This window comes from Agelaius phoeniceus, chromosome 3, assembly GCF_051311805.1.
Source record: "Agelaius phoeniceus isolate bAgePho1 chromosome 3, bAgePho1.hap1, whole genome shotgun sequence".
Classification (NCBI taxonomy): Eukaryota; Metazoa; Chordata; class Aves; order Passeriformes; family Icteridae; genus Agelaius; species Agelaius phoeniceus.
Window position 1 is genome coordinate 88,771,603 of NC_135267.1, and position 13,097 is coordinate 88,784,699.

Consider the following 13,097-nt stretch of genomic DNA (forward strand, 5'->3'; position numbering starts at 1 on the left):
TCTCCTGTTTTACAGTTTTTATTGCTCTTGTGTTTTTTTAGGCCATGATCCAATACTTGCCACTTTTGCTGTATAAAATTCAGTTGTTCTGCCTACCTGCTTCTCCTCCTCCATTAGCCAGATGACCACAGCAGCTACATCAGTTCTAAATGGGATCAGACCTGGAAGTTGCAGCTCTGCCACTCAGGGCAATGACCTGCAAGGATTTTTTCCTCCACTGTTTAACACTTGCTTAAGTTGGAGCACTGAGAAAGCCCTTGAATCTTGCCCTTCAGCTGGTGGATCTGCGGGGATGTTTTGGCTGTGAGATGTTGCTCTTTGTTTTGGAGACAGCACAGCACAGGGAACTGGCCTGACAGCCACAGCTCCCTTCAATGCTCTCGTGGCTGCTAATGGCAACACAATAAGCCAGTGTTGCCCAAGCCTGTTTTCTCTAACACCAGTCTTTAAAGAGCAGGAGGTTATTTTCCCTTTGTTGCAAAGACTGGTTCAGGCACGTCTGACTGGGATGTGACATTTCCTGAGGGATGTGGTTAAAGACAAAGTAAACTCTGGTGCTTTGGTGACTCCACAAAAATCTGATTGCCTGAGACTGTCATGGAAGAGAGCATCTGGGAAGCAGCAATCCTTCTCATTTCTTCCCTTGGGAAGTTTATGGAACTGCTAAATATCTGGAACTAGTAAATATCTGGACCTCACATGAAGCAGGAATATATTATATGTATCTGAACATTCTGGTGCAGAAAGAAGTGGAGGTATGAATCAATTATTAAAAATTAGATAAAATATATAATAAATTATTAAAATTTATTAAATTATTCTTAATGACCTTTCAAGAGTATCATTGAAATGCAACTTGGCTCTCTGCAAGGGAAGAAGTGATTCTTTATTAAACATGGAGCTCCCAAACTAACTGGAGCTCCTTCCTGCAAAAATGAGGGGCAAAAGGACTTATTTTCTTCCCATTTAAACAGAAAGGGAATATTAAATGTCTGTGTGATGCAGAGCAGGTACCAGGCAATGTACCAGCATTAGGTACCAGTAAAGATGAGTGGTCTCCTCAGACAGCACTGAACAATGAAATTCTTCAGCTTTTGCTGGAGCTCAGTTGCAGGCCTTCAGTTGGGCTCCTGCTTGGAGGGGACATGGAAGCTTTCTCCCTCCTTCCCTCCCTCCCTGCCCCACACCAGCGTTTTGCTCCCTCTCCATATTAAGAGAAAGATGGGAAAAAAGTTAGAGCCAGTATTTTATTCACCTCAATTTTCAATTTTTAAGACTGTATGAGCAGCTGAAGGACTTAAATCTGTTATTGCCACAGAGGAACCTTGTTCTGCTTGATTTATGCTGAGTACACTCATAAACCAAAGCAGCCACAGTTATGAAGAAATGTTCTTCAAAAACCTCATCCTTAATCTCATTGAGTATGAAACGAAGGGATGGACTTTTAAAGCAGGCCCTCTTGAAACCTGCCCAAAAGATTAATGTGTAAATGCACAGAATGCTCTGGAAACTCTTAAATGGAGACATTTTATTTCCAAATAATCACAGGAGTAACTGTTGGTAGCAAAAAAAGATGATTAATGGCATTGTGGCCAAAGTAAGGTAAGTCCCTAAACTTGACAGCATAGTATTTGCATATTATGTCAATGTTAGAGTTTCTCACACTACCTTTGTTTATTTTTACTGGATGAAGCACAAGAAAAGCATGATGCTCGCTTAAATCTCCACAAACCCAAACATCTGAAGCTACATTGCTCCATTTTCCTGGCTCTGTTCCTCTCTGAAGGCACGCTGCTTGCATGCTCCCTCTCGTTTTTCCCATGAACTACAGGGTGTAGGCCAAAATACCCTTTGCAACTGGTAACTCCTAGGCACACTGGGTTCCAGTTAATATAACAACTGGACATTTCATAATGCTTGAAGCATCCGTGGCATGAATAAGATCAGTAGGAAATATAAGGAGCAATTTGTGTTTTCCACAGGGTCAATTTTATTAAATTTGGTGGAAATATCATACAATGACCAAGGAAGTTACATGGAAAACTGATTCTGACCCCCATGACAATACTATCAGAGTGGCATGTAGGACATGCTTGGATGTGCAAAGGCTGAGCACCTCTCTGTGCACTGGCTCAGGGAGGTTCTTTACTTGGATGATCATGGGCAGTGGTTGCAGCATTGCATCCCTAGCAGAGGTTTGTGACACTGACTGGCATGTGATTCTGTGAGAAAACCAGCTGGATCTTTTAGTACCCAGTCACCTGGGAACCTGCCTTGGTTTCCTGGAGCTGAAGGCACAAGCCAGTTCATTAGAAGCAAAGCTGGAGGACCCATCTTGGCAACTGCTGGGTCAGTGGTTACCTCCCCTCCTGCCAGCATCGCTGACTGATGGACAACTCAGCTTTCCATTTCTGGGAAAACAACCTTCTGTCTGATCATGCACTGACATCCTGCAGCACTGAGCAACAACTCAGCAGCAAGGAAAGCATCCCTGGGAGCCAGGCTTAGGGAGCAGTCTGAGGGTCACTGGACCAGCACCGGTGATGGGTGCTGGCGAGCAGGACCCGCTGGGCTGGCGGCAGCAGCCACCCTGCAGGTGGCAGGTGCCAGGGCAGCGCTGACGGCACCCAGATGTGTGCCACAGCTGTCCCTGTGGGCACAAAGCAGCTCCCCTCGGCCAAATAAGGAGGGAGAGGCATCTCAGCTCCACATGCCCATTGCATAATTGTAAAATATGCCTGTAATACAATTGAGTCAGAGGGAATTATTGCTGCAGCACAGTTGCTTTGGGAAGCCTTCCTCTTGTAGGCTGAACTGCAACTATCAAATCTCTGTTGGTTTGGCTGAAAAAAGATGGCAGTGATGTCTTTTCACTAAAAAGGATTGTTTCCCACTTTGCTGTGATTAAAAAGAAATACAAACTAGCCAAACTCATTCTTTACCAAGACTCTCTGAAAATGGAACATTTTTTGGACAAAATAACTGCAATTCAAACTGCAGCAGCCAGTGCTGTGCCTGCTTTGGTACCCAGCCAGTGAATTTTCCAGTAAACACCCTCCAGGACTGTTCTCCATTTGGATTTATTAGTCATTACCAAGAAAAGATAATTAGCACTTGTGAACCATTGTGATAATCAGGAGCACGAAGTGTTTCCAATAGAAACGGACGGGGTCCGTGCGTGGCGCGGGATCCGCCGTACTCCCTGTACGGAATGAGCGCGGGGTGGGCAGACCTCAGCTGGGAACGCTCGGAACCAACTGCTCCAGTGGCACTAATGACACTTCACAGGGGATAAGGCAGGGAGGGGAGCTGTTCCCTGGCCTGTTGGGCTTCTCCTTCTGTTATCCTAGAGGCAGAGTCACTCTTGTTACAATATGCAATCCTCCTTGTTGGTCAAAGGCAACGGCACATACCACTCCTTTACTGCACAACAGGAAAACAGAAGGTAATTATTTTTTCTTTTTGCATGCACTCTCCCAAAAAATGGAAAAGAACCTTGTGGTGGAACAAGAGGACCGTGATACTTTAGGCAATGATGTGGGCTTTTTATCTTCCTCTTTCAAAACTAATGAATGAGAAAACTCTGTTAAGACTCAAGTCAGTGCTAAAACTTGCAGAATTGGTTCCCCAAAGTTATTGCTCCCCAAACTTCCACTACTTATGATCTGTAATATTCATATGAGACAAGGGATGTAAATCTTCTGTTCTTAAATCTCAAACCCTGAGCATTAAGCATGCCAGGCTTCCCTGCCACGCCTATTACTGAGCTCAGGGAAGTAAGTCTATCAGATTTATCAACATTGCTATCTAAATAAATACTACAATACATAGGATTGTCTGAAGCAGTTGTCTTTGTTTTTCTGAATCTGGAAGTGTGAACAAAATCCATGCTGAGTGAGAGAGGTAGCATGTAAGTGTTTGGGAAGACTTCTGTTTTGCTGAGCATGATTAACAAATATAGCTGGAGGATTCACCCCCAAAGTACTTGTAAGTCTGCAACAACCACTCTCTTTCCTGCATTGTACAGAGCATTTCAAGCCCTTCCAGCCAAGAGGTACTTTGCATCCTCTGGGAAGCAGGCAGGAAATCTCAGGATTGAGTCCAGTATGTATGCAAAGTACTTAGTGTGCAATTGTTGTGAGTGCTGTGGTGTGGTGAGCTGGTAGAGGGGTACATAGCCCTCTAATTCCTGGTGATGATGGCCTTTAGTCAGGCACATCTTCCCTGCCACAGGTAGAGCAGAGGCTCTTAGGACTGAGATTCCAATGCCAGCAACGCTCATTAATGCACACAAGATGGGACCACCCTGGCAACATCTGACTTGTTGATGCACTCAAAGTATTCATTAATGTTTGCCCCTCTTCCAGGAAGATGAGTGCTGTGGCAAGTCTGATTACCATCAGGATGAAGTTTGCCTGATCACAACAAACGTGATGGGCTGCTGGCTGTTCACAAGCTACGCGTGCAGGAGCAAATGGATCTGTGAGTGTTTGCTTTTCAGCTGCTGCTGGGAAACAGGCACCCTCCTGCCAGGCACAGCCCAGCCACGTTACAGACCTCTTAAAGCAGCTCCTGGGTGGCAGAGGTGGATGCACAGCTTGTACTCCAGTAGCTGCCCAGGGCATAGAAGTTGCTATGGCAGTGCTGTGCAAACACACATGGCACAAGGGAGCGGCGACTCCGGCTCTGTGCCTCACACAGAGGGCTCGCTCCCACCCCGGGAACTGTGGGGCAGAACAAACACCAGAACATAACATCTATCTATCTATCTATCTATCTATCTATCTATCTATCTATCTATCTATATATATATATATATATATATCTCTGCTTAAATCTATTCTCAGATTGCATCTGACTGTGAAACTGGGCTTAAAACACCTGGGTAACAATTTACATATTATGTTAACAACAGCATCTCTCCCCCTCCCCTTCCCTCTTTCCCCCCTGCAGTGCAGAGTGAGCCGATTTCAGAGCACCCTTTGCAGCAAAATGTATCTTGCTGCATCTTTTTGTCTTCATGAAACTCCTTTAATTCTGCTACTTTAACACCTACTCCTTCCTCTGCTGCTGGTGCTATTGCAAAAAGGAATGTGGCTGGGGAACACCATCTCCTAGGAAACCTGCCCCTGGCCTAAAAAAGTCCTTTTGGGTGCCTGTGTGGCACTGCAAAGCCAGAGGACTCGTGGGCTGAGCACCTTCCACGGCTGGGCTGCTTTCACCTGGAGTGAAATCAGCCTACATCAGATCTGGAATCCCTCAGTGAACAGATAAATAAGCTGGGCTATTGCATCTGCATCATTAAGGGGAAAAAATAAAAATATTGGCCTGGAGTGCACCAGGCTGCTGCAAGGAACCTGAGAGCAGTGTGCTTCCCTTGGTGCAGGCATCCTGAGGGAAGGCTGGGGTGGGATGGTGTGGGCTGGGAGCAGCACAAGGGCCCAGCTCTCCATTAGCCTGCAGATTTCCAAATAACTGTAAACAACACTGACTTCAAGTCTGCTGCCAGAGCCTCAGGCTCTGTAAGAAACAACCCCATCTTATTTATTGCCTGAGGATATTATTATTTCCAGAGTGAACTAGTTGTGGATCACAATACTCGGCAGAATTATAGTACAAAATGTGCTTTAGTGCAAACTTACTTAGTAAATAGTCGCAAATCTTTGGACAAAAATGGGCACAAAGCCCCAACCTTTTTTTATTTTTTGTAGAAAAGTGCAGCAAATTGTTGCATCTTCTTTATCTTGGGACTGGTCTGGTCAGGGCTGGCTCTTGTGTGACAGCACAGTCCAGCTCCAGCTCACTGCCAAGGCCCTGGGGAGGTCACACAGAGCTGAGCAGCAGCTCAGCAGGGGCTGTGCCAGCTGTGTCCCCTCCCTGGCCGTGCCAGCCATGGGGAGGCTGTGTGCATCAGAAGCTCCTCACTATTACACCTGATAGGAGATGCAAAATGATGCCCCTGAAGGCTCAACTCTGTACCTCTACTGTGAAATTTCTATGGACAATCCAAGTATTTCGTTTTAAGAAAGAAGCAGTTCATATACACATATACTGCCTTCAGCACACTTTCCCTTAAAAGACTGCTGCCTTCTTTTGCATCATCAAAAGAAGGATATGAAAATGTTTTGTGCCAGGATTGGTAATGTGGCAGAGCACAGAGTTCAGTCACTATATACTGGTAAACACTATATTCCTCACTAAACTGATGCAATAGGTGATTAATAAGAATGAAGCTCAGAGCTTATAATTAGTTATGTCATGTAAGGCCTTTCAATAAATATGTAAGTGGAGATATGTGTTTTTAATACTAGTTCAAGTGTGAACTGATTTAGTCTTTGGTCTTACTGCTTTTGTGAGTTATACTGAAATAGCAGCTTTATTTTTAAAAAAAGTATTTTTAATTTAAAACTAAAATTTAATTTTAAGTTGATCTAAGTGCTACACTAAATATAGTGAGCATATACAGTATATAAAAGCAAGGCAGGAAAAAGGATTATCAAAATAGATGAAATAATTTTGTAAACAGCATATATTGTATGTCTATTTGGTGCAAGTGTCATTCTTGTCCTGTCAGATCTGTGGGGAGACAGCCACATACCTAAACACAACTTGCTCAAATTAGTTGGTGAATTTACTCCTATTTAGAACATTTCTGGGCTTTAATTCAGGGCTTGGGGGTTTTATTTTCAACCAACACTGAAAGGTGCAAGTGCTTTGAACAACTGTACCCTAGCATGATCTTTCTACAGTCACCTTGAAGCAGCACTTTGAAATAAGCCTTGCTATTAACTTGAACAGGAGGTTAGCCAGGCACCTGTGAAGAAAAAGGCATTCTCTGTTCTTGCCTGCTGCAATTTCTTCTTCAGTTTGGCTTGTCTAAGCTAAGCCTGTAGACCTGAGCCCCATCCTGGAATTACTTAGCCCAGTTCCAGGTTACAATGGCACTTTTTGTTGGGCTTCTTTGTTTATCTGCTTGGTTTTGGTGTCTGTCCAGGCAATGCAAGTGCTCAGAGCTGCGGGGAGCAGCTTCAGAGCTCCCTGGGTATGACAGTGAATGGAATGACAGGACTGCTGGATTCAAGGTCCAGGGCAGTGAGGAAACATTCGATGGCGGCTTCGTTTTTCCCCTGAGCCTGCAAGACCTCTCCAAGGCTGTTCCAGGCAGTGTGGCTGGTGGTCTGGATCCGGATGGCGTCTCTGAGGACCTTCTGGGCCAGCTCCCTCCGCCCAAGTCTGCTCAGCACCAGGCCCTGCCAACAAACAAGTGATGGGCAGTTAACAACAGCACTCAAGAGAGGAAGAAATGGAGCACCCCAAGCTCCCACCAAGCTGCCTTGTGAGAGCAGGCACAGGAGTCCTATGGAGGGGGCATCTCCACCTATTTCTGAGGAATAAAAGTGATCAGTTGTTAAGTTCTGTGGTTTTTGATAGTGATGTGCTCCTTAAAAAGCAATTGTGAAAATAATTTTTTTAAAAGCAGATTCAGATTCAACTCTGCAAGTGCTGCTGCTGTGTGTTACTGGGAGAGTGTTTACTGGTGCTATACAGAAGAAAGGTCAAAGGCCCTTTAAGCATCCCTCTCTCCTTGCCCAGAAAATATACACAGCTTTGACTACAGCCAGTCTCTGAATTCATTCCTGCACATCTGCAACACCCAGCTGAGGCTGAGGTAAAGTCTCTCATCTCCTACATCCTGATCACACTGAGATCTTTCTTCCCAGCAAACAGGGGGCAGAGGGATGTGGTCTCCTCACAGCCTTCTATAGGCAGGCTGTATCTAACAGCATGGGATGTAACAGCTCTGTCCTCCTGCACTTCAATGTAGATCCTAAAGCAGCGTGGGGGAGGAGAAGGATGGAGGAACCTTGTTTAAAAAGCTGTCCTTAGGGTAAGAAAAGACACAAGTGGGTGTAACCATCTGGAGGGAACGGGAGGGGGAGGATGAAAGAAGTGTTAGGAAGAACATGTTTTCCTATAGGGCTCTCATGGATGTGTCTGAACCCACAAAGGCACCTAATGAGCCAGGCTCCCTGTTAATTACACAGCAGTCAACCACTGAGCCCAGATGGTCACATGGGCTTTGCAGGCCACAACATATCCGTGGCATTTCTCTGCTTCCTCCTGAAGCTGCACACACCAGGATGAACTTTCCACCAGCTCCATCCTGGTGTGGCCTCTGGAAGAAGCAGCCAGCACTGCCATGTCACCTGCCAAGCTCTGCATGGCCTCTGCCCACATTCACCTCTGGAAATGCTGGCAAGTGAGATGACTGCCTGACTTCATGCTTTTCCTGGGACAAGGCAGTAGGTGGATGCATATGTATAAGGAAAAGCATTAGCTTAATCTTTAATCTGTCTAATTGCCTTTAGGGCATATGAAAAGATGTAATAAAGCTGAAATCTCTCACAACTAGAACCCAAGTAAATTTCTGATGAAAGAATGGTGATGCTTTTAGAAATAGTAAAGGTTTTTCCTCTGTTCTGTTTTGTTTGCTTTTACAAAACTACCATTAAACACAGGGTGCATCAGCATCCTTAAGGCCAGTGATAGTACTAATACCTAAAGAAACACATTAATTTGCCTGAGAGAAATATTAAGAAACAGCCATTTAATCAAATATTGGCAGTGCTACGAAAAACTTCACTCACTCTTCTTGCCCATAACCTTGACCTGAAAAATCAACTCAGTATCAAATGTGATCATTTAGAGATGCAGTGGGGGGTGTTTTTTCTTTAGGTTCCTCTCTATGTAGGAAAACTGCAAGGCAACAGGGTGTAATCTTAGGATCCCCTTGAGTGTAGGCATAGGTGGCACAGAGGTTCCCGGTGGGAGAGGCTGGTTCCCCTGGAGGTGGCTGCCTGGAGATGGCTGCAGGCACGTAATGGCAGACTGCAAGGAATTTGTGTAATTATAATTTGAGTCACCCGCTTGACAGGGATAATGAGGCAGAGAAAGGGCAAGAAGTGTGGCCGTAGCAAATCTGCTCCTGAGCCAAGAATAGACAGGAGCTATCTCAGCTCAAGTTTGTCCTCGACCACAAACCCATTCTTCCTAAAATCTCTTCCTGTTGTGCTGACTGAGCAGAGCCGATTGTGCTCTCTGGTGGTGGGGGAGCCAGCGCTGTCCTCACCCTGACACTGAGCAGCATCCAGCCTCTCAGTGCTTTCAGAGGGCTGCTGGCCCTGGAGGCACAGGGGCCAGGAGCCTGAGCAGCTGCTGCCTGTCATCCCTCTCCAACAAGGAGGGGAATTCCCTGCCCGGCTGACATCTCGCGCCTCTCAACAATGCTGCAGTGAAATCCACCTCGTCGTAAACTGCTCGTGCAGCTCAGCTCCCTTGCATGCCCCAGCACCCTTGCTGGTCAAGAACCACAGCCTGGTGTGGCTTCCCTGCTGTGCTCCCCAGGGTTTGCTGTGCCGTGCTGGAGGCCCAGGAGCAGCACTGTGCTCTGCTGTGCCCACGGGGAGTGGGTGCCCACCAGGAAGCACAGCTCAGGTAAAAATTTCCTCTTTGGTATTCAGTGCTTTCAGGCTTGCCAGTTTGGCTGAGAAAACATCTGTGAACCCTCAGAGAGAGCTGTTCCATGCTCCCCAAAGCCAGGGAAGGCCTCCTGTTGATGCTGCAATATACTGCACAGGTGAAACACTGCTATGTTTTTGGAGGAAACATTTGCTGAAGGAGTTTGAGATTTCCCCTCCTCCTTGCTTGCATGCACAACTGTTGGTTGTGCAGCCAAATGCTGCCCAGGCCCGTGGCCCTTCCCAGGCATGCCACCATTCTGCTTCCCCCTTCTGATGAGGAACAGCCCCATGCCCTCCTCCTGCACGCATGCCTGCACTTCCAGGCAGTGTGGGCACATGACCCTGGGCTCCAGGCCTCAGCCCAAGTGAGGCTGGGGTTTGGCCAAGCCAGGCCTGCCCAGGCTCCCCAGCCCAGCACAGAGCCCGTCCTGTGCCCGGAGTGAGCCGTGACAGATGGTGCCAGCCTTTTAGCGAGGCTTAACTGAAGCGGCACAAATACGCTGCTGATGTTTAAAGGACAGGTTAAACATCATTAATTCTGTGTGCAGGAGAGTTTCTGGTTTTGCATTTCCTCTCTCCCCTCCTCCCCACACTGCTCCTTGCAAACCACAAGCATTTTGAGCTGGAGGCTGAACAAACCTCAAAGCCTCAGGAAGATGCAGCACTGAGCACTTGAGTTTTTGTTTCTCTGAGGTATTTGCACTTGAGAGCTTCTCCTTGCTACTGAATTTCTCATTTCCCCATGGAGTCTGGCTTGCTATAAACAATGCCTGCATGTTGTTGCTATGTAGGTCCAGCTGGAATCTGCCTACAGTGCAAAAGAAAAAAATTATATCTAAATTCAGAAAGCCACCCACTGACAGGCAATTTGCATTTTTATCTGGAAGATTTTTTTTAAAAAAGATTTTTCTAATGAAAGTTCAGCTCCTGAGTTTCTATGGAAACTCATCTGCTTGGTGTGCATGCATAATTTCATAAAGTCAGATCTCAGGAAGAGGAGCAATTAGTATAAATACAAGCAGGAATGTGATTAAGGGTTTCATCCTCTTATTCCTGAAGATGGAGGGTGGGACTGGGGTTTGTTGTCTTTCCTCAGTTTCTATTTGTCTTTTTGCCAAAACAATGCAGAAACTGGTGTACAAGGTAGTCTGACTCCTCTGCCACCTCCTGGCTAGCACTGGCACTTCTGGTTTTGCCCAGTGATTTTCCTCCCAAAGATGACAAGTACCTCTAAGTATGGCCCTCTCTGTCAGTGGTGTTGGTACTGAGTCAGACTCTAAGGAGCAATGAGGACAGGCTTATTTTTAAACCTCAAGTGTATTATAAATAGTAAAAAAATCCAAACCAACTCAAAAGGTGAGTGGGAATAATTTTTCCTTCAAACTCCTGTGGGCAGCCCAGCCCCCCTGTCAGCCACACAGAGGCATTTCATGTCCTGCTTGCACCAACACAGCTGCACAGTGCTGGGGTGTGACTTCACTCACTCACTCACTCACTGGAGAAGGTCTGAGGGTAACCTCCATAAATGAATTTGATTTCTTCTGAAGGTCTGGAGATGCACCTTGGCTCTTGTAAACAGAGGCAGAGTGCTGAGGGCAGAGCTCAAGCCAGACTGTAACAGACAGCGCTGAGAGCTCTGGCAGAAGCTCAGCTGAGGTGAAGGGCTCGGCACAGCCGGCCCGGGACGGTCTAGCAGGGGACTCAGAGGGCTGAGAGGGGACAGCCAATCTGGTCTGCTGATTTAGTGTGCCTTATGCTGACAGCTGGACTCCTGAATTGATGGTTTTTAATTTCAGGGAACAGAGGGTGCCTATGGGAAGCTTTTTCAAAAGTATTTTTGACCTCGTCTGCATGCAAAACAAACAAAACCTAAACCACTTCTATGGTGACACTGCACTGGACTCCCCTGCCTTCAGTGATGTGATACTTAGTAACTGATACTTGAGTGAGGCTATTTTTGTTTTAGAATAGGAGAGCCGTGTTTCAATTTAAGTTAGATGAGAAAAAAAGTGACTTATTTTCAATTTTCACTAATAAAGAAAGTGAACATAAGCTACACTTGAAGTCCCACTTCCAGAAGGTCATGAAATTTCAACCTGTGCTTTTATTTCCTTAGGGTTTGACAAAACCTCTTCAAATGTTAGCTCTTAAAATTTCCAGAAAATAGTGCAGGAAAGACATTATGGAAGACTACATGTAAGTAAGCCTCATGTACAAGCTGGAGTTTATTTTTAGTAAAGAAATCAAAACTTCCTTTGCAAATGTTTAGTTCAAACACCTGATGAGCTGCAGGGAGTTGTCTCCTTCCAAAGAGGTGGCACAGATTAGCTTGTTCTTTCCTTTAGGGCTTGTATTGGAAAGAGATGTCCAGAAAAACACATCATTTCATTCCTGGAAGGTTGCTTTTTGTTGTATTTGCAAGGTCATCTAATTTTTGGAGTATTTGTATAGGTGGACTAGACTCTATCCTTTACAAATGGATTTTAATAATCACATTAAATGCAAATTCTCACTGTCTCTTTGCCTAAGACTCTAATTCCAAAGTGAGATTGTCTCTGATGCTTGTCTCTATTTAGCACAGCATTTCTGCCTATTATTGTCTGAATACCCCAAGAAGTTTCCAGAATTAATCAGACTTTGCTGCTGGGCTTCCTTAAGTGCATTATTTAATTAATTTCAAGGTAAATGCAGTATCCTTACTGTTTACTCCAATCTGTAATGTGGACATGTCCCTTGTGGTTAGTAGGAGGGTAATCAGCAGCTGGCAAAAGCAGGGCATGCTGCAGAAAAGTGATCATTCAGAAGTGTGCTTATTCAGCAGAACCCTACAAAAAGCCTTTCAAGATGCATTTGGCATTTGGTGATAACAGTCTCATGTAACAGAAAATCCGCACTGCTACAGGGCAGCACATGCTTCTGTAATTATTTAGCAATCAGAGCAAGTTGTAAGCAAATTCTGTTGCATTAACCATGAAATATCAGTGTCCTTTTAGAAAATGGTGAAGATTAACCCTGGAAATCCTAGGTCTCCTAGAATAAAGAAAGACATATAAGTAGCCAGTTGCTCTGTGATTCTTTCCCCCTACATCTCTGAAGAGCCAGGATTTTTTTTTAGTTGTGAGCAATGAAGTGAGTTTTTGTGGCACCGTCACTTAGTCATGCAGTGCCTGGCAGTGTGGGGGTAGCTATCACCCGTTTTGCTGATTCAGTCCAGGTTATGGTGAACCTGAGCTATACATCTGAGCTCTGTTTCTGAAAAGACACTGTAGGAGTACAGGGAGCAATCAGGGTCCTCTCACTGAACTGAGTTAGAGACCACATCATAATCTGTTGCCCTAACAAAGGATGACTGGGATTCACTTCTGGGAGAAAGCTTGTCTTTCAGTGTTTCTGCTGCCTCCTTTGTTGAGAGCAGCTTTTCCTCCTCTTCCTTCCCCCCCTCCATCTCCTCTGCCCAAGCTGCTGCATCCCCTGTCAGTCAGTGACGCTGAAGTGCTGCATTTGATAAAGCAGAGGAGGGGAAGGAGAAGGGAGGAGAGGGAAGGCAGGCAGGGCCACTGCGAAACAGAATGTGGA

The 13,097-nt window shown here is 45.6% G+C and overlaps 1 protein-coding gene across 5 annotated transcripts in view; it reads right to left on the bottom strand.

Moving 5' to 3' along the window:
* TTC7A (tetratricopeptide repeat domain 7A) overlaps positions 1–13,097 on the bottom strand; it is a 202,282-nt gene that overhangs the window by 28,538 nt on the left and 160,647 nt on the right. For 3 of the 5 annotated variants that reach the window (XM_054628768.2, XM_077175821.1, XM_077175822.1), the window contains one exon: positions 1,514–7,250. The exons of the other annotated variants lie outside the window; for them this stretch is intronic. In XM_054628768.2, coding sequence (XP_054484743.2) covers positions 7,029–7,250 — 222 coding nt within the window. In that variant the 3' untranslated portion in view covers positions 1,514–7,028. Of the gene's footprint in view, positions 1–1,513; positions 7,251–13,097 lie in introns of those variants that run through there. 5 annotated transcript variants of the gene reach the window in all.